The 25905-nt window shown below is 32.1% G+C and overlaps 1 protein-coding gene across 2 annotated transcripts; it reads right to left on the bottom strand.

Annotated features, from left to right (window-relative positions):
* Nucleotides 1-1758: 1758 nt before the first annotated feature.
* LOC106121973 (uncharacterized) lies at nucleotides 1759-14994 on the bottom strand. Of its 2 annotated transcripts, none has more exons than XM_013317812.1 (3): nucleotides 14712-14994; nucleotides 7429-7805; nucleotides 1759-2864 (listed from the first exon to the last, which is right to left on the bottom strand). In XM_013317812.1, exons 1-3 carry the CDS (start codon nucleotides 14779-14781, stop codon nucleotides 2421-2423), a joined length of 891 nt encoding a protein of 296 aa, XP_013173266.1. In that variant the 5' UTR covers nucleotides 14782-14994; the 3' UTR covers nucleotides 1759-2420. The 2 variants fall into 2 exon arrangements, with proteins under 2 accessions (XP_013173266.1, XP_013173267.1); XM_013317813.1 differs by lacking the exon at nucleotides 14712-14994 and adding an exon at nucleotides 10583-10860.
* Nucleotides 14995-25905: the final 10911 nt, after the last annotated feature.

Here is a 25905-nt window from a genome sequence, read left to right as displayed (position 1 = left end):
TGGAAACAAGACATGTAGGTAGTTTGTCGACGGAAACCCACACACGAAACCCGGTTCGAAGGCCGGCTTTGTAATTTCTTTATCGCAATCTTACATATCGTTTTAATATGTACATACATTTACTACACTAGTTTTAAACATTACATGTTAGAATCTTTGGCGGCGAATGTTGCGTTTTCGTTACCAAGTCAAGAGTCGGATTCATTATTGAGGGGACATAAACTTTGATATTTTAATAAGGCTAGTGTTGCACGGATACACCGACAGTGTCGGATTTTCTTTCTAACACTAGTAAGTCGTAGATTATTTATTCGTCAAATTTTATTTTGTTTTTAAACATTTTTCTTTTATTTTGCAATTTTCTTTTGAGAAGGGTGCAAAGGAGCAGTAGTTCGACTAAGGCTAGTTGTTTTCATAAAGGCCCTTAATTCGTAACTGGCTGTGCGAGGAAGGAAGTTACGCGAAAAACTCGTCGATGTGGAATGCCAAACATCGAGGCAGTGTTATACTAAATTTCATTACGTTAAGATATCTTTCTTTTTTTTTGTTGAACGATATGGCAAACTACCTAGCTGTCAAAAAAACTGCTTCAACAAGTTTCAATACAAATATAAAATTTAAAGTTGTCGATAGATGGCGCTCGATTGAAAGATTTTAGATTCCAAGTATTGCATGAACAAGATAAATGTTCAGTGCCGTCAAGAGATGTCGTTAAAATATTTTAAGTGTATTAATTTTTTCCAATACAATATGTTGTATGAACTTTTTTTTATATGTAATGTGTTTTTAATAAGATAATTGAAATACATGGTAAAAATACTAACAGTAGCGGTTTGCTTTTAAATGGAATATTTTAGTTTATTTTAATTTAGCTTATATTATACGGGAAGTAAAATACTCAATTTTTTAATTTTTTGCTATAGTGTAAAGAAAAATAACAATAAAAAAATCAGATAGTAAAAGTGCCATCTGTTGGAGTTCTATCAAACTAAACAAGGCGTGTTTTTAACAACACGTGTGCCATCTAGTGTCCAGTAGCAAAATTACTAATTTCTATGATATCATTTCAATTTGTTATGGTTACATTTGTATAGATAGCGCTAGCTTTATTTTAACTTGAAATCAAACCAAGTTTTTAACGTTTGCATCATTGCTTACAGTAGGTACGGTAGAATTTTTTTTATTTTTTGACGCCCTCCTCTCTTTATCACGTTAGATGTTCATTTATATTGTGTTTGTTAATGACGGAATATCATACTTTAGACAGTTCTACGCCAAGCGCTTTACTGCTTTCCTATGCACACAAAGTGAATTGGACAGCTGGTGCTACACTCGGCACCTCGGATGCGACAGGATTAGGATATTAGACTTCATTCAACATACTCAACCAAAATATTAGTTTTAAGTGATAATTCCTTGGATATGTTATTTCAGGATGTTCATTTTTATTAATCTCTATTATACCTTTCAGAACAAATGGATAATCGAGTAAAGGCCGAGTTATCACTACTGTCCACAGATTTTTAGGCACAGCAGTGTGTGACACAAGAAAACTGCAGGTAAAATTTTTCGTCCTTATTGGATTCATACTATCAACTGTCTTGAAATATTTCTAGATTTTTCCAGAAAAATATTTATAAATAGGTAAATGAGACCAGGGAATAAAAAATCATATTAGACTTTATAACAAAATATATTTGCATTTTAATAAGTTTTAATTTTTCCGTCGAATTTATAAGATTTCAAATCAAACACATTTACAGAATATTGTCGGTAAAATTCACATCGCGTCAGTACAATATTTAAAAATTAAACGGCACATTTTTATACAAATATACTTACAATTAAAGTTAAAATAAATAAGCAGCTTAAAATAAATAGGCTAAAAGTCTTTCTTGGCTAAAATGGCATAAATCGCCTCCTAGTAATACTTATTGAGATTAAAATTAGATAGTGTTAATACTCTTGCAAAATATAAGGAATCGAAAAGAGTCATAGAAATCACAATCGCAAATAATATTGTTAAAATATTTTTTAAGATAGAAAGCTTTAGATAGAAAGAAACATTGAAGGTACAAAAGGAACTTATTACAAGTCTTAATAACTAGCACTTTCAATAAATTAACAATTATTATCTACAGAATACTAAATATCACAGAGAAAGTACCCATAACTTAATCAACATAATATGTTTCGTCAAGCAATCCAATATCTCACGTTACACAGAGAGCCGTACAATTAACTAAAAAATAAATAAGTACACAATTGGCGTTTGTACGATTTTTACAAATAAACATTTGAGGTTTACACTGCCGAAACATGTCCACAGAAACATGTCATCCTTGTCATTGTAATTAAAAAAACAAAGATAGCATAATGTTTATGTGAATCGGTTAACCCACTGTAAGGTAATCTGAGACTCAACTCATTTTATTCTTGGGTCTTCTGCTGTCCTTTTTCTCTTGAAGTTTCTCTTCGTACGCCGCACACCTTTTGTTCACCTTTTTACTTCTCGGACATCTGAATTCGTAGTACCAATTGTTGAGTAAGTTACCATAACCTCGGAACACTATGTAGTCATTCTTAAGGCATTGCGTCGCGTCAACTTTCATTGGGAAATTTTCTAGCTTCATTTTGCTGATGTCAAAGTTTGGTATGTCCATATTGACTGCTGTCATACTCTCCGTGACCTCCGCAATGGAACTGTACAGCCGTTGTAACGAAGCGTTGATGAGTTTTTGTCGCGCGTTCTTGTAGATACTGAACGGATCGTCTGGGAAGTCAACTTCGACGTCGCGCAGTTTTTGGAATAGCACGTAATATTCTTTCAACGATTTGTAGAGTCTCGGCATTTGATAGGCGAACTGTAACAAAAGAGAAGATACGTTAATTTTATTTAATTTTTCAAAGAGGGGTATTTTTAGGTTGTTATAACGTAATATTACTAATCTTATTTCTTACATTTCAAGCGATCGAAGTCACGGGCGATAGTTAATAACAATATATTGAAATCAATTCTTATATCGTGCCTCGTTTTAATGACGGTAAGTGTAAAGTTTATCTTAAGGAGAGCTTTATGAGCCGTGAACTTAGCGTAACTTTGCGCATATTCAATAAGTGCGCGTGAATTAATATTGTCTTTATATTGTGCATAGTTTAGAGCGCGCCTGATTGGTGTCGAGGTTGTTTATAAACCATGAGTATTTGTGATCGGTATAAAGTATTGAAGTGATATTGTTGCGGTTGCGAAATCATCGACATATGATTTAACAATATTTATAGTTTATATTTTATTTTTATTACTATTTAATTTAATAATAAAACGATTATTTATTAAAACCTTTAACATTTTAATAATTAATTAAGCAATTTAAATAATTCATCAAAATATTTGTGTCGATAACATTTTCGACTACATATTCTATAGATACGATTTTTTCATGTCGGTATTGTGTCGGTTGTCAGTACTATATTAACATTTGTCAGGATTTAACAATAAAGGTAGTAATAATTTAATTTTAATTCGAGTTCACTGTACTGATGAATCTTAAATGTATCTTTCGTCACGTTCAATGGCCGTTTTGTTTTTAATTTTGCACCTATTTAAGTTTTAGTGGCCACTTAAGGTGTGCGGCGCGTGATTGCGGCAAGTTATAACTAACTAAGGTGGAGCCTTTGTGTGCGCCCGCGACGGTTTGCTCTCATTACAGTTAGGTATAAGGTTCAATTCACTTGTAAGCTTTATATTTCAGTCTATAAAATGTACACCGGATTTGCTTTTACTTTTTTATTTTTACAGTTGAATTAATCACCTTATAATGGTTAAAGATAGCTAGAACATGTTGTTTGGTCATAATGAGAATATAGATTACGGAGGATAACAGAGTGGACATAATATGATATTCCCTAATCTCTAATATTTGCTTTAAAAGCTAATTAATTGTACGTAGCTTATAAACTGTTTATTACATAGTTAAAACTCAATTAACTAAAATGTAAATTACATTGAACTACACACTAAATGAATTTTCTGAACTTTGAAGCTTGTATGGTTTATAAAATATACAAATAAATATTACGCAAACATTATTTGCGTTATTACTATTATAGTTACATGACTTAACATGTAAGAAATGCCATCGGATAAAACTTTTATTCCTAATCAACAATAATGATCCTTGACACTTTGAACTTAAGGTACTTTATGTTATAAATAACCGTATAATCATATAGGTAAATTAATTATCGGGCCTACGACAATACGAGCTGCAGTGGGCTCGACTCGTAGTTCTATAACAATGATGGATAAAACGCGAAACGTAAATATGAATACCAGACCAGCCGGTTTGCCTCCGCGCCTGTAACATATCTCTTATTATTGCCTTTTAAAAATAAATGTCTTGCACCGGAGCAAATATTTGCGTGTAATGATAACTTTATTTTGTTAGTAGACGCTGAGATTTATAAGCTATGTGGTTGTATTCAAGTATCAAAGTTTTTACGATTTTAAACATGTAATTCTCATCTTAATAAAGAATTTTTACTGCCAAATCCAATGAAATACGCATCATTGCACTATTTCAATTGATTTTCAAAAGTAAATCGTCGTAATAAACCCCTTAAACTTTAAATTGTAATGCCCTTAATTTTCCTTATGTCTGTTAACCGCGACTGCGTCCGCGCAGAATTAAAAGAATTGTAGCTTATGTTTTTAAATTTTTTATTCATAAAAAATAGTTCGCCGATAAAGTTACACTGTCACAAAATATTTTGATTTCGTATAAATTTTATTAAGATCTTTATCATCATTTTAGTATCGCAATTATCATTGCAATGTTATATGCTTATGTTAAGTAATATTTGTATTGATATTAAATAAGCTAGTGCAGTGCGATTTCATAATATATTAATAACCGATAGTATAAACTATAACGAACTTCTCGTAGTTTGTTAAATTCGTCTGAGTAAAGCGAAGTAATTTGCGTCAGTTGATTATTTAATTCGTATGGTGACACACGCTCTAGGAAAAATGAAGATTATATTCATACATAGTTAATGTATATGTGGTACGTGCTAGCATACTCATTGTTCCTGAAACTCATTAAGGAATATCCGACGCAATCATTCATTAAATTCATTAATATGACGAGTATAACGTAACGTATGACGTGTGTCTGAGTCACATATTAATGAAATATGTGTAACGTCCCAACGTTGCTATAATTTTAACTTCACACAACACTTCGCTAGTAAACAATCGCTTCTAAAATCAATCGTTAACGTTTTACGGTTCATAAAAGTATAGTACGTCGTCCTCCGGCGCTCCATCGCCATTGTGGAGGAGCTTCGCCCAAGAAATCGCCGAGTCCGACGATAATAAAAGCGTCGGAGCCTGTGAACAAATATGGCGAAGTATTCAAGCTGAAAGCCCGACAATGAGCCGTACATTCGCCTTAAGAGACGGGCTTAACCTGCGAAACGTGTCGCAGACAAATGCAACACTCCGCCGGAATCGTAAGTTCACATTCGTCGCACTCGAGCAAATAATGTGTTTTTAACATTTCGTGTTGTTTTGTTAAATCGTAAATACTGAGCAAACACTAATGCGCTCCGAGTGACCGCTTAAACCCACTCGTGTCACCGAGAAAGCGGCCGCGCTAACTATTGTGGAATATCCACCCTTTATTTTCATACTGAAAGCCAGTCCTTTTTGCTAACGATACAAAGTAAGTACCAGCTTAACACTACATTTTTAATTTTAACCCACTACTTTAGCACCAAGTTTAGTTATAATGACAAAACTGCAAAAGCGATAATGAAATAAAAGTAAATTCATACTAAAAGACACATCCATACTAATCTTTACCGTTTAGTTTTAACGTCTCATTTGACTAGTATTTAATTTTTAAATTGTTCGTAAGTCAACTAAGAGTCGAACGAAGCTGAGATCACTTGAATTCTAACGCTTTCCTTGGCCCAATGTCAAATATTTAAATATCTTAAGTGGCCATGCAACGACAAACTGTCGCGGCATAGACTAAGTATTCAATATCCATCAATGTAGATACTGGTGAACTCGGCATGGATGTGTTAGGAGATAAAATTGTCGATGGCATGCCACATAGACACAGTCGGCCGGTGTATCAGGACATCGGATACTTTGACCGTCCACACAATTATTGTCTAGCACAGCATTAACTTTTGTGTACTAATTAGTGGGTGTCCAATATGAATATTTAATAGTCTCGGTCCAGATTTGTGTTTGGTAAATAATAAAAGCTTTTGAACGTCCGTTACAATGGGCTTGTGTATTTTATATTTTCGTGTGCGGAGGCGGCAAGAAAAATCAACAAACTTTAACAATCGATGGTAACTTATTAAAAATGCATTTAGCGCGTTATTATGAACAGTAATACATTGTTTATATTCTATTTAAGTGGAAGTATTTATACAGTTCGAAGTTGCTTTAAACGTTTTGTATAAATATGTATATTCATGATGCTCGCGTGCGCACAAGGATCAGTCGGTGTCCATCTATGCAAATTTCCGCGAAACATTTAACTCGTATCTCGGTTAGCTCGCTCCCACTGAGATGGAACAAAAGCTTTGACTTTATATATGTCTATGTGCCTTTCAATTTATTCATACTTGAATTTAAGATAAGCAATGATTAATAACTAAAGTATATACAAGTTTAGATCTTATTACAAAACCATGTCTTATTAAGAAAAATAATTTATGCCAGTATTTTTTCCTAAAATAAATAATGGAAGCTTGTTATCAGTTTCTCAAATTAAGTCATTACAACGACCGTAAAATAACTGAAACAAGATAAAAACTGAAATTAACAAATTACAAACTTTAAAATCGAAGATATTATTAATTCTTATTTCAAAACGCAAAATCATCGTTGCGAAATTAAGGGTTTACACTCCTAGTTATTGCCCTTAAGTACAACTTGAAGTAAATAAAATCGGTACAAAGTACGAGACGCGTGTAATTTGGCTCGTCGGTACCTCATTTACGTGGCAACGGCACGGCCTCGAGGGCTAATGTACGCGGATCCTTTGTCGTGAATAAAAGCAAAAAGAAATTTTTAAAATAATGTAAAAACGTTGAACGGGAAGCAAAAAGAGCGATGGGCGGACGAACACAACGTACAGACGAGAGATCAGACGCGGTAATTAAACTGTCTTCTATAGCTGCAAATATATTTCGTCCCTTAATAAATTTAATGCATTAAAGAGATTTAGATTAAAATGCTTACACGTTATTAAAACTATAGACTAATTAGTAAATTTTTGTAACAGAAAAATAATGATTTAGTTAATACTTCTAGTATCAATATGAGTTTTAACAGTAAAATACGAAACGATTTTTTAAGGTGAATATTGTTATTAAATTAATTGAAATAGAAAAGAAAATTACCTTTTTCTCCCAAATCGATGATCCAACTTTTCTTGACGACTTATAATCGTGGAAATGTATATCTACGAAGTTAACAGCCGGCAACCAATCCGGCATCCCATCTCTGTAATCTTTCGATTCGTTTAATTCTTTTCTTTCCTGATTGAAAAATCTTCTTGTATTTTTTAACTTCCTCATAATCTTTCTAGTTGCGTTCTTATATAGTTCGACGCTTGGATGCCTCGTCGCTCGCATGTCTTTGGTTAGTTGTGCCATTGCTTCCGGCTGCCTTCTTTGATGCCGCCTTTTGTGCTCAATCGACCGCGTTTCAGCGGGCATCGCGAACGTTACTAATATTACTAATACCGATAGAGCTACCAAAAGCCTTTGGGGAAAACCTGTAACAATAAAAAGTTCGATTAAATAACGCTAAGTATTGATTATTTAGTGCTTACATAAGTAACAGATTGTAATCGGTACAAAATGTTACTAATGAAATCGCTGCATAAAAGATCAAAAATGTTAGTTATCATACATATGTAGATGCGCATTTGTGACTTTTCAATTATGCATTTAAATGAGATATAAGTTTGTAATAAATATTTCTCTCGCGTGGCTTTCGTTCTCAGCGGCTCGTAGTCTGAGGAGACACATAAAAAATAATAAGCTCCGTGATTATCGTGCGGGCATTTCTACGCGCATACGTTGTGCATAAAGTGTTCATACTATCTTCATCGCAGGGCACTTTCCCGCGACCATTTTGCCCCGGGTTGGGCACCGCACGTGATTTTTTTAATCAATTGCCGTTCGCGTCTTAAGATTTTACATTGTTTCTTGTAAACGAAATAATTCTTACTAATTTTATAAATGCGAATGTAAGGAAATATGGCTAGATGTTTGATAGAACGTATCTCCAGAACGGTTCTATGGACCTCGCTGAAATTTGGCATATGAATAATATAGTCTGGAAGAATACATAGATGTTAATTTTTTTTTTATGTCCCGGTCGGAGTCGTGGGCAACAGCTAGTACAATCTATATTTTTTTCTTTTTATATTGTTGTGTCCGATGTTTGTCGCTTATTTTGACGTTTTGCGTCGGCAATAAAATATGTTTTATGTCCCGACAGGTCTAGCAATTCTTCGTTGTGTAGCTTTTTGAACTTTTAAAGAAATACCATCGACTTTGAAACGTTCGGCTTTGTGCGGCGAGTGCTAAAACGTAGAAACCCCTTTCTTGCTTGACGTTTTATTTGCTACGAATTGTAAAGGACATAAAGTTATGGACATTTACAGCATCATAACGTTGAATTTGAGAAATCGATTATGTTGATTTATTTATTGGTTTGTAGAATTTTAATATGACTCAAAAATATATTGTTAAAGAAAATTTTAAATTTTCGTGATCAAATCGAACACGAAAATGTAAAATTTTATAATTATTTATTACCGAAAATAATATTATTGCCATAAATTTCACAATAAAAAGAATAGAAAGAAGTTAGTTAAAGTTTCTAATGGACAATAAAATATTGCAAAATAAAATTTTTAACTGGTTACATAAAAATTTATAAAATATAAATAAAATGTCATAGTTTCACATTTCATTGAATTACCCGACGGGTGTGTCTATACCTTACTTATGTCACTTCACATGAGGATAAGTGTGTCTATGGTCAATGAATCACTAGGTCAATCCGTGTCGTTGACAATTTTATACATGTTAAGTAAATACAAGGAAGTTTACACAGACGAAACTGGATTGCGCGCGAAAATTGGCATACTGCATTACGAATGCCGGTGATGTAGTACTATTATTTATTCTGTGACCCTTGTTTATAGTGATTTAATATTTATATGGAAACGCATTGTTGGTATTAAACACTGCTGACATGCGTTATACCACGAAAACTACAAGGTTCGTATACATTACGTGATTTGTTACTGGGATTTCCCAGCTAAGAGCGCGGAAAGGTAACTATGACGACTGATATGCCTCGGAAAGCATTTAAAAATAATAATAAAAAACGTAACAACTGTCATTTGTTATTTTCTGTTTAATACAATGACGTCAATGTTAACCGGATACTTTAACTGGCGGTTATCTTTTGTGATCACAATTCACACTTTTCTACGATTACCATTTACTAGCTGTCGCCCGCGACTCCTTCCGCGCGGAATTCAAAAAAAAAACTATTGGTCGCAGCGTAATGTTATATATTCTAAAGCCTTCCTCTATAAATGGAGATTCCAACAAAAGATTAATTTTTCAAATCGGATTATCAATCGTAGTTCCTGAGATAAGCGCGTTTAAACAAACAAACAAACTCTTCCGCTTTATACTAATATTATAAATAGGTGACGTTAACAAGAGAAATTTGCTAAAGTTAGTTATAGTTTATTGACATTAAATGAATAAAATTTTTTTTTGAACAGCTAAGTTTTTCTTTTTGTTCTTTTAAACAATGGTGGAATACGCTTTTAAAAGATTTAAACGCATAGGGATCTTTAGTAATATTTATAAGATGTATAAGACACCAAGGACTAAAACGTGACTAGGGGTTTAGTCTACCCGACCCAGGGCTACGACGGACTAATATTCAAATCTGGATCTTAATAACTGGATGATGGATGGTAATAGTTTTTTTTATAATTTGACTAATCGCAGCTTGAAAAATAAATTAAGCATAATAATTCGGCAGAATCTTATTGAGTAAAATGCTGTCCGTATCGGATAACATGGCGGTATTGTTTTCAGCGAAAAATCCCTTTGATGAAATGCCGCCAATCGAATGTTGTTCATTCCCACACGATCCGCTCTCTAAGTTATGTCAAATTCTTTATGTGTTGCCAACATCATGTTTTAAAATTATATTTGGAAATAGATAATTATTTATCTTACTATATCACTTAGTTTAATATATTTGCGTTATAAATTTTAAGAACTTTCTTATTTTTAATTGATTCGCAACATAAATTATTTTTTAGTTTTTTTTTCAAAATAATTACAATAACTTTATAATTTAATAATTCCAATAATTATTGGTGTATATACGTGAATAGGCGCAATATAACGTCAAATCATATCATAAATAAATTTGTTTGTACCCACACTTTGTGATGATGCACTTACATCAAACACTTAATAAAATTATTTAAAAATAAACAACACACACCATTTAACAAGACATCCATGAACAAGGCATTGATGTAGCTCCTTCGGACAAGTCCATATTCATGCAACAATATAATCCCGAATACGTTAAAAACGTCGAAAGCGAATAAAATCGATATTAAAAACACTGGCTGAAAACACTCGCGCCTTATATCGATTAAAAAAAAAACACTGGGATACTTTTGACAAGGGATCACTAGTGATGTGACATTCGGGTCGCGTGTACCGGCGGCGTGCGTCGGGGAGCTAGTGCGAGACCGGCGCGCGGGCACTCTCCGATCGTTGAATGAACGCCGAAATGCCGCGCGGTACATGAAATAGCCGGTCAAATACTACGCGAAAACCTTTACTCGCTACAGAAAGCGAACTCCAACCCTTGCGGAGAGGTCCTTCGACCTCAATATTTTAATTAAGTGTCATCTGCAAGATAAAAAAATTTTGGGTCACAAATTTATCGGAATAGGTTTAATCCCTGTCATATATTTTTATTTAAATTTACGAAAACATCCATGGACTAATTAAAAATCAAACAGATTTATACTGGTTAAGGTTACTCTTTTAATTTATGAAATGTCACTATTTTCTGTCAATATTACGAGAATACGTAAGAGGAAAGTTCTCAAGAAACTAAATGATGTCAGAACTGTAAGGAAAGGAAATATGTATTAATTTCAGCTTCATTATTTTCATCAAATAAATGTTTTCATTAATAAATTATTTCACAATTTGATATTATCTTGCATAATTATTTTAAAATTGCACAAACACTTTAATTTGCAATTTTATAAAAAATGTATTTAAATATAAAATATTTTAAAATAAAAGTTCCGTTTAATTTTGTTGACAATATTTGCTAATTAATACAGCTCCGTGCCATTCACTTTCCAAATCTTGTGCAAGTGAGCAATTATTCGGTTCGCGTTCTGTGCTGATTCATCGATGAGTCTATCCTAAAGTGAGTTTTTATCGGCCGTTGGTCGCCGCGGCACGCGTCCGCGACATACCACCGATCATAGATTATAAATGATAACATACTCATTTAAAACCGATATTAATAATTATATATCACTTATCAATTATATTTGCCTATACTTGCCTACCACTGCATGAGAGCAATTTTTTTTTGCGTCTAAGTTCCCAGGATTTTATACGTTTGATCACAGCTTAAAGCATTAGTTATCTGTGTCTCTCAATTTCATGTTAAGTCGTGATAGTTTTTTTTTATTCGATGACTGCATCGCAATAGTTCGTTACGTTTTTTTTATTCATTGTTATAAAAAGAAAACAATACACAAATACTTGGAACATTAAATGTTACTTTCGTTTTCTTTTTTACGGTTCAACTTAGTTGTCGTGAACAAACATCGGACAGGACGCGAAAATAAAACCAACGACTAAACACGAAAGCAAACTAAATGTATTAAAAAATACACCCAAAGCATGGGAAAGACACTCGGCTGCGAAGAGATTATATCACATATTCACCTATGTGCCTGCACCTACAAATGTGGTACGACAACTTTTAACAAACTTTTGCGACCACAGATTAGAAAAGTTACAAGATATTGTTTCGCGTACTGGTCGTTCAAGCACAGTATTTCTACCTAAAATTTTATTCTGTGGCCCCTACTACCATGAACATTTTTGAACGACTGCTCCAGTATTGTTTGCGTTGACACGTTTTTTGTCTCGTCGTTAACAAGGCGATGTCATTGTACTCGGGTGCTTATTGCTATTGTCAATAGAGAATCATTACGAGCCGATTAGTAACACGAAAAGTTGCATTTGCAATATGTAACGGCCAAAAGTAGGACAACCTTGCGCGTTCGTGTATTTTAAAATTGAGATGTTTTTAAAATCGATCAAAGACGAAGCACCTGTGCTTTTAATGTAAGACGAAAGAGAATTTTGTTTACAATTTTAATAGCCATTCCATTATTTATAATTCGGAATGCAAAAATATGTTTTTTATTTATTTACTTGGCATGGCAAGGAAATATGCGGCGATGATTGACACTGGGCAAAATGATATCAATAGATTAAGATATAGGAATATTTATGATTTATTTATCACCTCATTTTTAATTTTTATTTTATTTATTAGTGAAATATTTTATAATACATATTTTAATAATATCGAAGTAGATAATTATGAGGCAATTATACGCGTGCATAAATTCAACAATTCTTTAATTTTAAAAACAATTCGTTTAATATACACAAAAAAGTTTAGATCAAAGGAGTTTGTATAAATGAGATATACAGTGGCAAATACCGCGATGTACCAAATCGATTAATAATGATACAGAGGTATATTTTTTGCGATAGCAATAAACGAAGGAGATTCCCAACACAGTCCGTCTCTTGTGACACGATGACACAGCTTTCGTCAATTAGTTGTTTTTTATGTGAAATTGAGTTTGTAATTAGTTTAAGTAGAGTCTTTTCCGGTCCTTGATTGTTTCAACTTCAAAAGGATCGCGTCTTTTTTATTTCAAAGTCGTATTGTGTTCTGAATTTAAATTATTGAATGTTCAAAAGTATTTCGTTAATGGTTAATTTTGTTTTTCTAATGTCGTTTTATTATTTTCAACAATCAATTATTGCTTCTTAATTTGAACTGCTTACGAGAAGTTTTGTTTTTAATTTATGTTTAATGTTTTCTGTAAAAAAAAAAATATTTCATAGAGAATTAAGTTTTTATTTAATTTTAGAATTGTTTGGTGTTTAGAAATAACAAAAAATGTTTTAAAGTTGGAAAGCTTTAGATTAAAAACTTACGTATTTGATCCCCTTTTATGAAGTTTTTTTTTTAATGTTAGATAAGCATCGTAATTGAAGTGCAGGGACTGTTTCATGATGTGGATTACTTAAATTAGATGCAATTACTTCGAAGTTAATAATGCCTTCATGTGGAAAATCGGTTGTCTCATCGACTGAGTCACGGATTTCCCAAATTTTCAGAAAATGTACGGAAAGCCTACAAGAACGGTGTCGGGTGGCGTTTATTTCGCGATTAGTCACGCTACTGTCTGCTAGAGATTCAAATTCGCCGATTCGTCATCATAACGCAATGGAAAAGAAACATGAACACGGCCAGGATCTTTCTATTTATATTTCATCTCATAATTTGAAAATTACGTTCTGAAGGAACTTTGTATCTTATGTCTTAATACGCGAGTACATTTAAATGTTTTATCTCTTGAATAAGATACAGGATTTTAATCTGAGAAAAATCTTTTTTATAATTTTTTTAACGAGTGCGCCCCAACGGTTATGAGATAAGGGATTTAAATATTATATTCAACTAAAATTTTATTAACCTCAAAAGCAATACACAATTACGGTCATCGTAATTGAAGACGTAAGAATGTTGACAAATTGGATGTAAATTTATTTTGTTTGTCTATTGATTTAATGTTTAGAAGCGATGAAAAAAAACTAGTTGGTAATTATTTCACACGTAATATTGAAACGTGTTTGTGTACATCACTTTAGCGGCTAATTTAAGTTTACCGTAAACTTGAGGCCGGCTTCCGCGACCGCTTCGGGGTTGCCAATATGTAAAATAGCATTGTTTGTGAGCCACAATATAAATCACACCTGAGCTGTGCGTATTCTAAAGCTTTTGCTCATTCTTCACGCATACCCTTAACCTCGTTTCATGCCACAGACTAGACTATTTCATAGACAGTCGTAGAAAGATTTGTCAGTACGTCAAATTTATTGTATTATTGAAATTTACGCTACTAGAATGTTATGCGGTAAGTTTCGAGTAATTTTCAATAGTGTGACATTGTCTTTAGAATATTTATAGTATTTTCCTAAGCGTACATTAGATGTACATGAATAAGTAAGTTCACCCGTTAAATGTGTATTTCACATTTAAAATTAAATTACACACAAAAAGGTTTGAAAATGTTCGTGTAGTTATGGGTGTACTACTTTCTAATTAGGTTTGCAGATGATTATAATTATACTTTTGCATTTAGATTGGTATTGTCTAAAGCAATCACTGACGCGATTTGTTTTAATCCTTTATCCTATTTACTTTTATTAGATCATGAATAGGTTTTTCTTTTTTTTATAGTATAGATTATATAGTTACAATTTAAATTATAGAAACATACCGTATCTAGGCGACATAGATCCGTGTTTTCTTAAGTTGCAAGAACTACAAAATGTGCAGCTGTCAGACATCTTGAAAATTTTATAAATATATCACAGATTAAATATCTTTGGTATCAACAGTCACTGGTCACTTAAAATTGTCACTGGCACGACACAAATAAGTTCAAATCACATTTGCATATTTCGTTATCGAAATCGTAATTTTAAATTTTGAATTCCCGCGCAGAATTAGAAGTGCATAGATAAAAAAGTTTGAATCGGCTACCGCGAGTTGCGTTGCGGGCACGGATATGTTCAGTTGGCCGCTTTACTTGTAATGTGTGTCCTGAACGTATTTCCACGGCTTTTATGTGGCCGGCGGGCGCTCCCGTGATAAAGGGTGCAAAAAACTTTGATTGTTTGCAAGAGGGCCCGCCATTACGTCACGGATAGCGTCGCGCGCGCGCGGGACGTAAGTGTAGCACATGCTCTTACGCAACTCCCTTGTCCAAATAAATAGGTGCATGTGCGATACCGGATCCAAGAGGTGTGTGAACATTAGATTATTAGATTCACTTACATTATTAATAGATTGTAAGTTGTCACGTAGTTTGCGGAGCTTCGTCACTGTAATCAATAATTTTATTTAATCGTTTATATGATTTAATTTTAAAAATCAAATTCATATTTCATAAAAACTGTTTAAATGAAAAAGAACAATTAATATCATTCAAAAATGTCGGAATAATTATCCGTTGTTATTTCTAATTTTCCCGTTCGATAATATATTAATAGATGTCAATAAAAATACTTTGATTAACGGAACACTCTGTGTGTTAGATACATGTTTCCTATATTTCTCTGATAAAGATGTTTGTTCTGATTGAGTGATTGAATACGTAATTTACTAATTCGTAAAAAACATTGAAATTTGTATTTAAATCCACGAGAAAAGATGAAAAATAATGTAGGTACAGTATAAGACGGAACTATTATACAAGAATTTGGTAAAACCTTGAAGTTGCAGATGGATAATAAAAATGTAGCACACGTAAACAGTTCGAAGGGATTAAATTTAGAATTTAGGCGGAGCTAGGAAATCGTTTGCAAGTTTAGAGGGTGTTCGTCCTATTGTATATCGCCTGTGGGAGAGTCCGCCTCTCAACATTAATCCCGAAATAGTCCCTCAGGATTGGTCGCTTACAGCATTCCCTTCGCCTATTAAATACCAGTGTTTAAAATTTGTATTTCTCTCGTCAGTATGAGCACGTACGCAGCTCATTACTCCGGCCTACTGTATTTTACTTACCAAAATAAACATACTCAAAAATAAGTTAACAATGGCGGACTTCTTAGCGGCCATTGCTGGAACTATATAAGGATACTATTCACTTTTTATTCTATAAAAATATATATATGTCACAATTTTTTCTTAAGTGTAAAATTAATTTTTATTTTCTATAAATAATAGGCAATTATTAATATGACATAACCACAAAATATGATAATATGACTCAAAAACAAATACCCATTTTGATGCATATTAAACTGTAAACGGCATATTATTACTAATGTTGAATCTTTAAAGCGTAAAACTTATTTTTTTTAATTATTACTAAGCTTATAAGCCTCAAGTTTTGCCTTATTAATTGGACTATTTATAACAAACTTTGTGATATTGACGTGATACACAGTGGGATTTCGTATGTCTAATAATATTATTAATAGTAAAAAGTGCGTCACTAATTAAACGTAACAGTACAAAAATAGAATAAATCAAAATTAGTTATACGTAACTAAGTATTAATATAGGATGTATAAATAAATTTTCCGTAATACGTACATACGTATGCGGTTAAGTAGAATTCAATATTTGTTACATTTTTCCGCTCATATCGAACGTAGATTGAACTTTATTCATAATGAATTAATTGCGCGTATTCTATAAAAGGATAACTATAGAGGTATTATGTAATTGTGGAATATAAACATGAATAAGTGAGAAATTCGAAAGTGTTGTATAGAGTTTTCTTAATCAGGTCATTGACAATAACATGAGATGCTCAAACTGATGCATTGTTTTTTTTGGTCAAAATGTATTAAGCGAAAATAAGTGTCCAGCGACAACACATAACATGTCCGTATATGTAATTTAAATTGTTTTTCCGATACCATTCTTTTTTATCATTAAAATTTTACAGGTATTTCACGATATAGCGTATATATTATAAAAAAAAATGTATTATAATTAATTAACATATTTTTGGAACATAAGTTAGGCTACGACTGTCGCAATGGATCAGGGAGCCTAACACGAAAATTGCAAACATAAAGCACAGCGATAAACGAATACTTTCTCGCAAATCGTGCTAGTCCCTCTCATAAGTTTGTAGACTAGACGTCGTTATAATATAGTTTTGTGAGATCCCATTGCATTGTTTCCACCGTAACATGCAACTGTTAATACGCTACTTAGCAACGATAACAAAAACAATTAATTATGTATCATTCCTCGTATCACACCGTATAAGATTCTTTATTATTCTTTTTAACAATACTATCGACTAATACCGAATAAAAATTCTACCTTTTTTATTTGAAAATAGTAAAAATTTAGAATTATTTTTTAATTAAAATTAATTATAACATTAATAGTTGATACTGTATGTATGTAACCCTTTAAATGTTAATTTTTATATAACATTTAATATAAAATTGCCTTTAAAAAAGTATATGTAAATAAAAAATAGCTTTTGTATAGCACATGCTTAGAATTTTTTTATTATATTATATAATATCTATAATGTCAGTAAAATTTAGGTCTGGTGTTATTTTTAATGAAATCTTAGAAAATCGTTACGGTGTGACGCGGTGCCGATTGTATTGGAATAAAAAAGGCTTTTCTTGTGGATTTTACTATTAGTATGGGAAATATTTATGAAATAATGAATAATGCTAAGATTATTGGGAGATCCTGATACATTGATTTCAGAGAATCTGTGAGTGACCTAGTGAAAATCCCAGGGCCCGTTTGCTCATTGTTTATGCAAATCCGTGTTGTAGCGATGCTGTCATATTTGATTTGCTCTATGCATTAGTGCTCATCACTATTACGTTAAAAGATAAAACTAGCTTATCCCGTGACTTTGTCCTAGAGAATATTATAGTTAAAATTAAGAATAATAAAAATAATTTGGTAATTTATTTTGAAAATTGTGTTATGCAGTCAAGGATAACGACATTAATAGTTAAAATTAAATCACACCAGACCATACGATTCCTGTTACCTTGGTATTCTACATTAACGTGGTGTAGAAATACTTTTCTATATATTTTTATTTAATGTTAAAGCCAAAAGAAAACACACAATAACATACTGACCGATAAAGTGACATATTGTGTTCGTAAATATTTATATTTAGAGTAGTGATATTACTATAGGCGAGGAAAATAAATATTTAATGAGGATGACACGAAATATTACTAAAACTTCTAGTATCCATATGTCCTAGTGACAACCACCGTGAATGTTTGAATATTGAATGAATGGATTTATAGTTCCATCATCATCCCTGTCGTTATCCTACTCACGTGCGGTCAGTCCACCATGTTTTATAAACCTCCATGTTTTGGCTTGATTTTTACAGCCAGCCTGTAGCAAATCACGCACAAAACTGAGTTTCGTGTGTTCTTTTATTAGTTTAAAAAAGTCCTTAAACCTTTTTGATAAGGGAAAAATAAGTTGACAGGAGATGCTATAAAATATTTTTTTTAAATGCAAAGGAAGAAATTCGCTAGGCCAAACAAGCTTTTTCCTAGGTTATATTTATGCAATAACTATGTATTTTTATATGTTCACTAGTAATTTTGCTATGACGTACATTTGAAGTGGGGAATAAAAATTCAAAGTGAAAGTTTAATCAAGTTCCTTTTCTATTCGGAATTGATTAAATATGAATCACCTACACAAATAACCTCGTAAGTTATGACTTTAAGGCGGTACCAAAACTTTCGGAATGTCGATTTACGTCTGACTTATGATTAGCAAAAATGCCTCCGATGACTAACATCTCGAGGTTAGAACCATTTGTTCTGAGAAAAGAATAGCGGGCGCAGGTAAGATCTCGGAGGAAATGCCATAACAGCCTCGTACGTTACCTAAGTTCTAAAATATTTGCAATAAGTTAGGCAAGACTTGAGTGAAGTTGAAAGGGTTTTGTGTATGATGATTTTATTTTCATGTTTCTGTTCTTACAATTTGATTTATAAGGAAAAAGGATAAAGTCTTTTTAAGAAAACTCGATTCATTTGAAACCTTAAAACCTTTTTAACACACTTTTCGATACCACATTGGTATTAGATATTTCATTTAAATTTAATATAAGATCATGCATATAATTTTTTTGTAGGTTTTAGTGATATTTTTCAAAATTTGATATACCTTTTTTATTTATATACTTCGGGCAGCTAAAGCTGATGAAATGTTGCGACAACTTGAGCAATTGCACCATTGCCACTATTAATAGACAAAGGCTCATTTGTATTAAACGTTACTAGTATATGTTGCGTTGTTAGTCTATCATTCTAATCTTGTTTTCATTAGGCCGTCGACACACTTCCTAGTTCTAATATATAAAGTTAAAAAAATCTTTTATTTTTAATCACTGAATTACCATTGCTATTGGCGCAATTTTCTCGTAAGGTCGTTTTAGGTGTTTTTCAACCTTTAAGATTTAGATGCCTTTTCTACCAGCAGAAGAAGCGTCACAACTACCGTAAGCCAATCAAGAATAGCCAATGCCTAATAGATTAAATCCTATAATTTTAATAATATTAAATAGTTAGTTTATTTAATCCTCAAAGTTTTTTACCAGTTTATAAAAATATCTTTCAGCATAACTCCCAATATTATATAATTACGAAAAAGGTACGTCAAATTGTCTCTTGAAAAATGTAAATATAATGCGCACGTGCGCGACACTAATGTGTTAATGCCCTTATTTAAATCACGACGAGAGTATCCGATACTTACGTTACCGGAAAAACTGGAAAGGTTTTCTGTAAAACGGTTTTTTCTTTGCTTCAAGTGATTTGAATAAGGTGCATCGCTCCCACGCCGAGCCGTCGCCCTTGATTTTGATCATTTATCTTTATATGATCTGCGTGAACAATTACGCTACCAAAGGTCGACTCCTTACAATATTTATATGTAATAATAAAGCTTTATTGCATGTCATTATTATAGACATATTTTCTAAGATACACATACGATGTCAGTATGAGTTACGGAATAAGATTTCGTTTTTTTTATTTATTATTTTGTTTTTTGTTAATTAATCAATGATGATAAAATACACAAAAATGACTTGATTTTAAAAATAGGTAAATTTTTGATAATCGAATGAGGAACATTTCATTAGGACCAAGTAATCTTTTGTGTATTTTATGTTAAATTGTCATTTTTTATTTATATGTCATTAATGAAGGATATGAAAATGTTTAAGAATCAATGATATGTAAGAATCGATTATATTCAGAGTATTCTGTACTATTATTCGAATAATACAGATTGATCGGTCGATTTATCAATTGTGCAACATCATTTTCATAAGTAAACATCGATAAATCTTTGCAAATCGATACCGGTTATGGAGATTAATCAGCAGTATCGATTACATTTTTAGTTATTGAAACATTTGAGCGGAAGACTGGTTATATAAAACACCTGATGCACCAGAGGAGAAAAAAGGCTAATTCTCCACAACAGATAATGGCAGTGCGACAATGTTTTGTACCGCACTTGCTTGTCCTGTATTTCCTGTTCCCCAGTGACGCGAAATTACTTCGCATCTCAAATTCCATCGCCTTGACATACCATAGCCATTGTAATCGTTCGATTGATTCTAAGATTTTCTATTGTTTTGTTTTTGCTATTCTTAATGTTCATGCAAATTAAACTGTGATGGTTTTCACGGGTAAGTTTTTTTCGGATCTGTAAAGTCCCAGATTAGTAGCAGTCAAGTTCAGTGAAGCAAGCCCTTCAGTTTATTTACGGGTTATGACTAACAAACTGGCACCCCCAACTTCATTTGTGCGGTATTAAGATGAAAAATAACCTATATACCTATACCTCCAGCCGTTATAAGATCTCTTGAGCACATATACTAAACAGTTTTCTCTTCCTTTTTTAAAATAAAGTGAAGGAAAATAAATAAACAAATGAAAGCGATGATTTTTTAAGATCGGGATACTAAATTGAAGATGAAGTAATAACAAATGAGAAAATCTTAGAACGTTGCAAAATAAAATTATTTATTATAAATATAATGTTGAAATGTTTTATAAAAACTCAATTTCAATTAAGCGAAATATAACATATTTCAGGAAATTCTTGTTACTAACCTGACGTTACATAAGATCTAATAAAAATAAAGTATCTATTATATGATCAGAAGTATATAAAGATTGCAATTATTAATTGTTTGACGTAATATATCACACGTAAGCCATTTAATTTGTTTTCTCGATAGCGCCTGCAATTAGTATGTAATATAATCATTGAAATAGTAAATCCCCTATATGTGGAAAAGGTAAACGTTAAATTGAAATCTCAACAGATGATCTTGTTTGCTGCATTCGTTGTCAAGGCCGCAAGTATACTGCTAACTTTAAAATTGTCACATAAATGCTTACGTTTTTCGAACAATTAGAGATGGAAATAAAAAATGCGTTTCACGTTCGTTAGCGTTATTCGCCCTTTATTGGAGATGTATGAGGAATATTCACTAAGGGCTTGTTAACAACATGAACAAGACCTAAGAGACTACTTAAGCAAATATTAAATTACTTTCACACGCAGAATAAAAAAAAACTTAATTAGTAGCCTCTGTGTTCTACTGGTCTATGTTCTACATTTACGCGAAATTTTGTCGAGATCTATGCAGTCGTTCTGGTGATACCTTCTAACAAACATCCATACATTCGCATTTATAATATTAATAAGAATAATACATATTGTCGTCCCTTAAATTCTCTTTGAAATAACAGAGACAGCAATATTACAGTTTTAATGTATAAGACAATATTTTTACTACTAACACGTGGATTAGAAACAAAAGAATCCATTGATAAATCTTTGCGGTCAAGCCCTTTGTGTGGTAATATTAGCCGCGATGTTTATTCATACTATGAGACTGTTTACTTTCATATTGTTAAATAGCTGGTCTCCGGTCCCTGCAACAAAATACCGAGCTCCAAGAATGGTCTAAACATCCGTAGTTCTATTACTTAATGAATTCTAACACGGCAGAGCGTGAGATTGTTGTTATATAAATAAATAGATAAAGTTATAATTAATAACTAAGAATGTTGCCTTAGTTTTAATCTGACAACCTGAACACTGCAAAGTAAAATACAAAAATCGCTTATACTAATGTTAATGCTTATAATAAGGGTTACATGCCTACATTTAATCGACAGAGAAATCCACTGAAGATTCGTTTCTGAAGCTTGCAAAAAAAAACGTCCATATTGTAAATTAAAAAAAGTTTCAACAACTAAATAATCAAAATCGATTAAAACAGTCTTGTCTCTTGATCATCAATAAAATCAACAAGACGTGGATCAACAAGGTGGCTTTTTGTGTTGTATAGGCTCGTTATATTATTGAGTTATTGCTGCTATAATCAATTCATCAGGTGATCGATGATTTGACACTCCACGCCGTAAAATGAACGGGTCGACTTGCTTCTTGCCGCGCGGCAACCGGTCCTTGTGAACTTGTGACGTCACTTTTGCAAGCCTATTTGATGCTCGCTTCGCTTGTTTGATTAATTATTCGTACGTCCTATTTCTTTGTTTATTTGTTGTTGTTCGGGAGACGAAGTAAATGGGTCATCTCATTACTCGAATCTCATCATCAATAAGCAATAATTATTGGTCTAAGCTCATATCTGGTAATAAGACATGAGTAGGATCTAGCAGACGACGTCCGAAATATGGTGCTAAAGGCTTTATAGATATTAATTAAAAGTAAGTATTATATTTTTGTTTGTTATTATATAAATATGTTTTAAAGATACCTAATAACTTACTGTATTACATTGAATTTCTAAAGATCTCTCAAAGACAAAGTAAATTATGACATGTGTGTACTTGTGTGTTTTTAACTGATGTAGATAAAAACCAATTTTGTTAAAAGATAAAACGGAGACAGAAGTAGTAATATGTTTTGCTTTACTCATAAAGGATTTTCCGTTATTTTATCGCGTGGTAGGTTATCAATGAGAACATTAATTTTATAGATTCTGTTATCGAAAAATATATTTTGACTATGTGACATTACTTTACAACCATAAATATTATTATGAAAGTTTTAATTTCTTTTTTCATATTGTAATTGCATTGGTTTCATTATTTTAGTTGTCGCCTAAAGGAAAAGATGTGATGTTGTCCAGCAATTAAGTGATAATAATATCAATTTACATTTTTAGTTTGATATCAAAATAATAATATTTGTAGTGCAAAGAAACAATAATACTTTCGTTCCTGATAATTTTAATGGTACATCTTTTTTAAAATTAAGTAATCGATCCTTTCTGTGAATTTTATTAAGATAAAGTACTCCTAGTTCCGTCTCGTGATTAATTTTGCTTTTTAAAATGTTTCGCAATTTTTTTTCAAAGCCAAAAACAATGGCGCCATCTTCCGGATGTAGACGTAAGTTATAACATGTTATTGTAGTCATGTTTCATCACTTTTATGCCTGTGATAATCTAAAAAGTGATTTTCAAATTATACATCCAATGTTTATCTTCAAAAAGGTGAGTCGATGGATTTATAAAACTTTTTATTAATTAATCGATTTCTATTAAATTCGACATAAAACCGGATTAAGAAATATCAATTTGTAATAAATTTAATTTAAAATAAATCTCGCTATCCGTGTTTCTTAAGTGAAATTTTTTAACATTCGCTACTATGAAATGAGATATAACAAATTACATTAATTTGCATATATCCTATATGGTCGGTATAATAAAAACATAAAAATAATCATTCAAATAAATGCTTCGCACCTCTGTGTTTGTTCGTTTCCTTTCCTTCAAGTGGGTGTATGATAACAGATGTTCTCTAGTTTGTATTTGCTACTTGGACAATTTATTTCATCATAATTTGTTACATGAATGTTTATTAGTTTTCTGTCTGCAAATTTTGATTTTAATTATGAAAGAGTTTTAATATATTGCACAAAATGTATACATTTTTAAAAATTGTCGGCTTAAAAATGTATTGGATGGATTTGAGAAACATTTTTAATACTTCGTATAGTATCAATGCTAAATTTTAACAAGGTACTTTTGGGGTTAATCAAAATAAAAATAAAATCATGACCGAATAGTTATTTTTAAAAATCTTTAGAACATTTAATTAGCTCTTTAGATATATTCTGTGGCAATTTTCTAGATTCTAACTTAAGTATAAATGGTAATCATAAATTTAAACCGGCAAAGCATTTGCGGTTCCTCTAGCGTTGTGGATGTCCATGGGTGTCGCATCAAATAATTTAAGGCAATCCACGGCTCCTTTGCCACCCTACACCTATAAAAATAATTGTCCTTTTTGACATTTTGGTTTAAAAGTAAGTACTATCAACCTTAAGTAATATATTATGCATATTAATAATAATTAACACGGTCCGCTGCAAGAATGGTTTTAAAGACGAACTTTGTTTACGCGTAAACTTATATTAATTCAAGCGTGCGTTGTCTAAATGGTTATGGTGATTAGAGCCTATTTGCGATATCGTAATGCAATACAAGGTGACGTAAAATTACATGAACATTAATTTTAGTGAGCAATAAATATTTATAGGCGTCGACTTTTGTATTAGTTTATTGAATTAAGAAACAACGAAGGCGATAAGAATAGAGCTTTAGGGTCGGCCGTGACAGGCGAGTGCGTGCACATTACATCACGTTGGATCATACGTTAGTTGATTTTGTAACCTAACTTCTATATCACTCCTACGAGTACGATATGCCGCAGTACTTGTGGTATGACGATGTTCAATTGTTTGCACATAAAAAAGTCTAATGAAAAATATTTTAATCACCTTCAATTGTTTTTGTTCTTGAGAATCTTAGAACCAAATAAGAAGTAGACAAGGGGTTGAGTGTAAACTTTAAATCATACTAGGGTAATTAACGACAAATTGGTTAGTAAAGAAAATTGACTAAATTCTATTTAACTGATTTTTCAAAATTAAGCTTAAAGCCAGCCACGCACTAATATTAAATAAGTGATGTGTGATGACCTTCATTTACAAAAATTCTGATAATTTTTGCAATACCAAAGTACATTGCGTAACTTACAAAAGTATATTCAATGAACACTGGCTGAATGATTTTCGAGCCTTAACGAAAACTATGTCTATTAGAACAAGTAATGCTTGTTTAGTTAGTGAGACAGGTTTAATTGTTTCAACAAACTAAAACGCCAGTGTGTAATGCACTTAGATCGCTTTTATATTTTCACTTCATCGCAAAAATATAGATGCTAACGCGCTAAAAGTTTACGCATAATTTGGAACGTCACGGTAATGATTTCGTTAGAGTAGATTTGAACGTGTATAAGTGATTGTGAAAACTCTATGGTAAATAAATATTTTGCATATTGATTAATTCCGTAGAAATAAATACATTCGGCGAAAGTAACGTTTTTAAATTCCAAAGCGTATACGAATTAAATATACATATTGGTGTGATACATAATATTATGGAAGATTTTACACTATTGTGATTAAAAAAAAATTGTCGACTTTAAATTGAAACGCAGTGACAATTTCGAGAATAACCTTATGAATAACAATATTTGATAGAGGAAAATACATTTTAATTCACGTAAGAAAACAAAAAAAAAATACAATAATCGAAAAGACAATGCCGTTCCGGTTGAATGCACAATCTGATTATGTTACAAAGATGTCACGGATATTCACGAATTAAATAGCATAAAGAATGTGCATTGAAGCTGACAGATGTGACACGTGTCGCGATTGGCCAACGACCGTCCTCAGATGAGCCGCTAATTTAGGTAGCTTCGCTTCTCGCAGCGACCGCCCACGTGCTTTATGGAAATCAGTAGGTCACTGGGAGCTACTCGACTGTGCGCTTACGCTAGATTTGCGCCTTGATTCATACAGCCTGTGGGCGA

The sequence above is a fragment of the Papilio xuthus genome, unplaced genomic scaffold (genome assembly GCF_000836235.2).
Source record: "Papilio xuthus unplaced genomic scaffold, Pxut_1.1 DF826933.1, whole genome shotgun sequence".
In the NCBI taxonomy this organism is placed as follows: Eukaryota; Metazoa; Arthropoda; class Insecta; order Lepidoptera; family Papilionidae; genus Papilio; species Papilio xuthus.
The sequence above is the reverse complement of the archived record's forward strand: the minus strand, read 5'-3'. Positions and strand labels throughout refer to the sequence as shown.

Excerpts from the sequence above, each read along its gene's own strand:
- LOC106121973 (XM_013317812.1), bottom strand. The coding sequence starts at position 14,781 with ATGTCTGACAGCTGCACATTTTGTAGTTCTTGCAACTTAAGAAAACAC. Across the intron at positions 7,806-14,711 it reads ATCTATGTCGCCTAGATACG|GTTTTCCCCAAAGGCTTTTG; the intron begins GTATGTTTCTAT and ends TTATTGTTACAG. Across the intron at positions 2,865-7,428 it reads CATCGATTTGGGAGAAAAAG|TTCGCCTATCAAATGCCGAG; the intron begins GTAATTTTCTTT and ends CTTTTGTTACAG.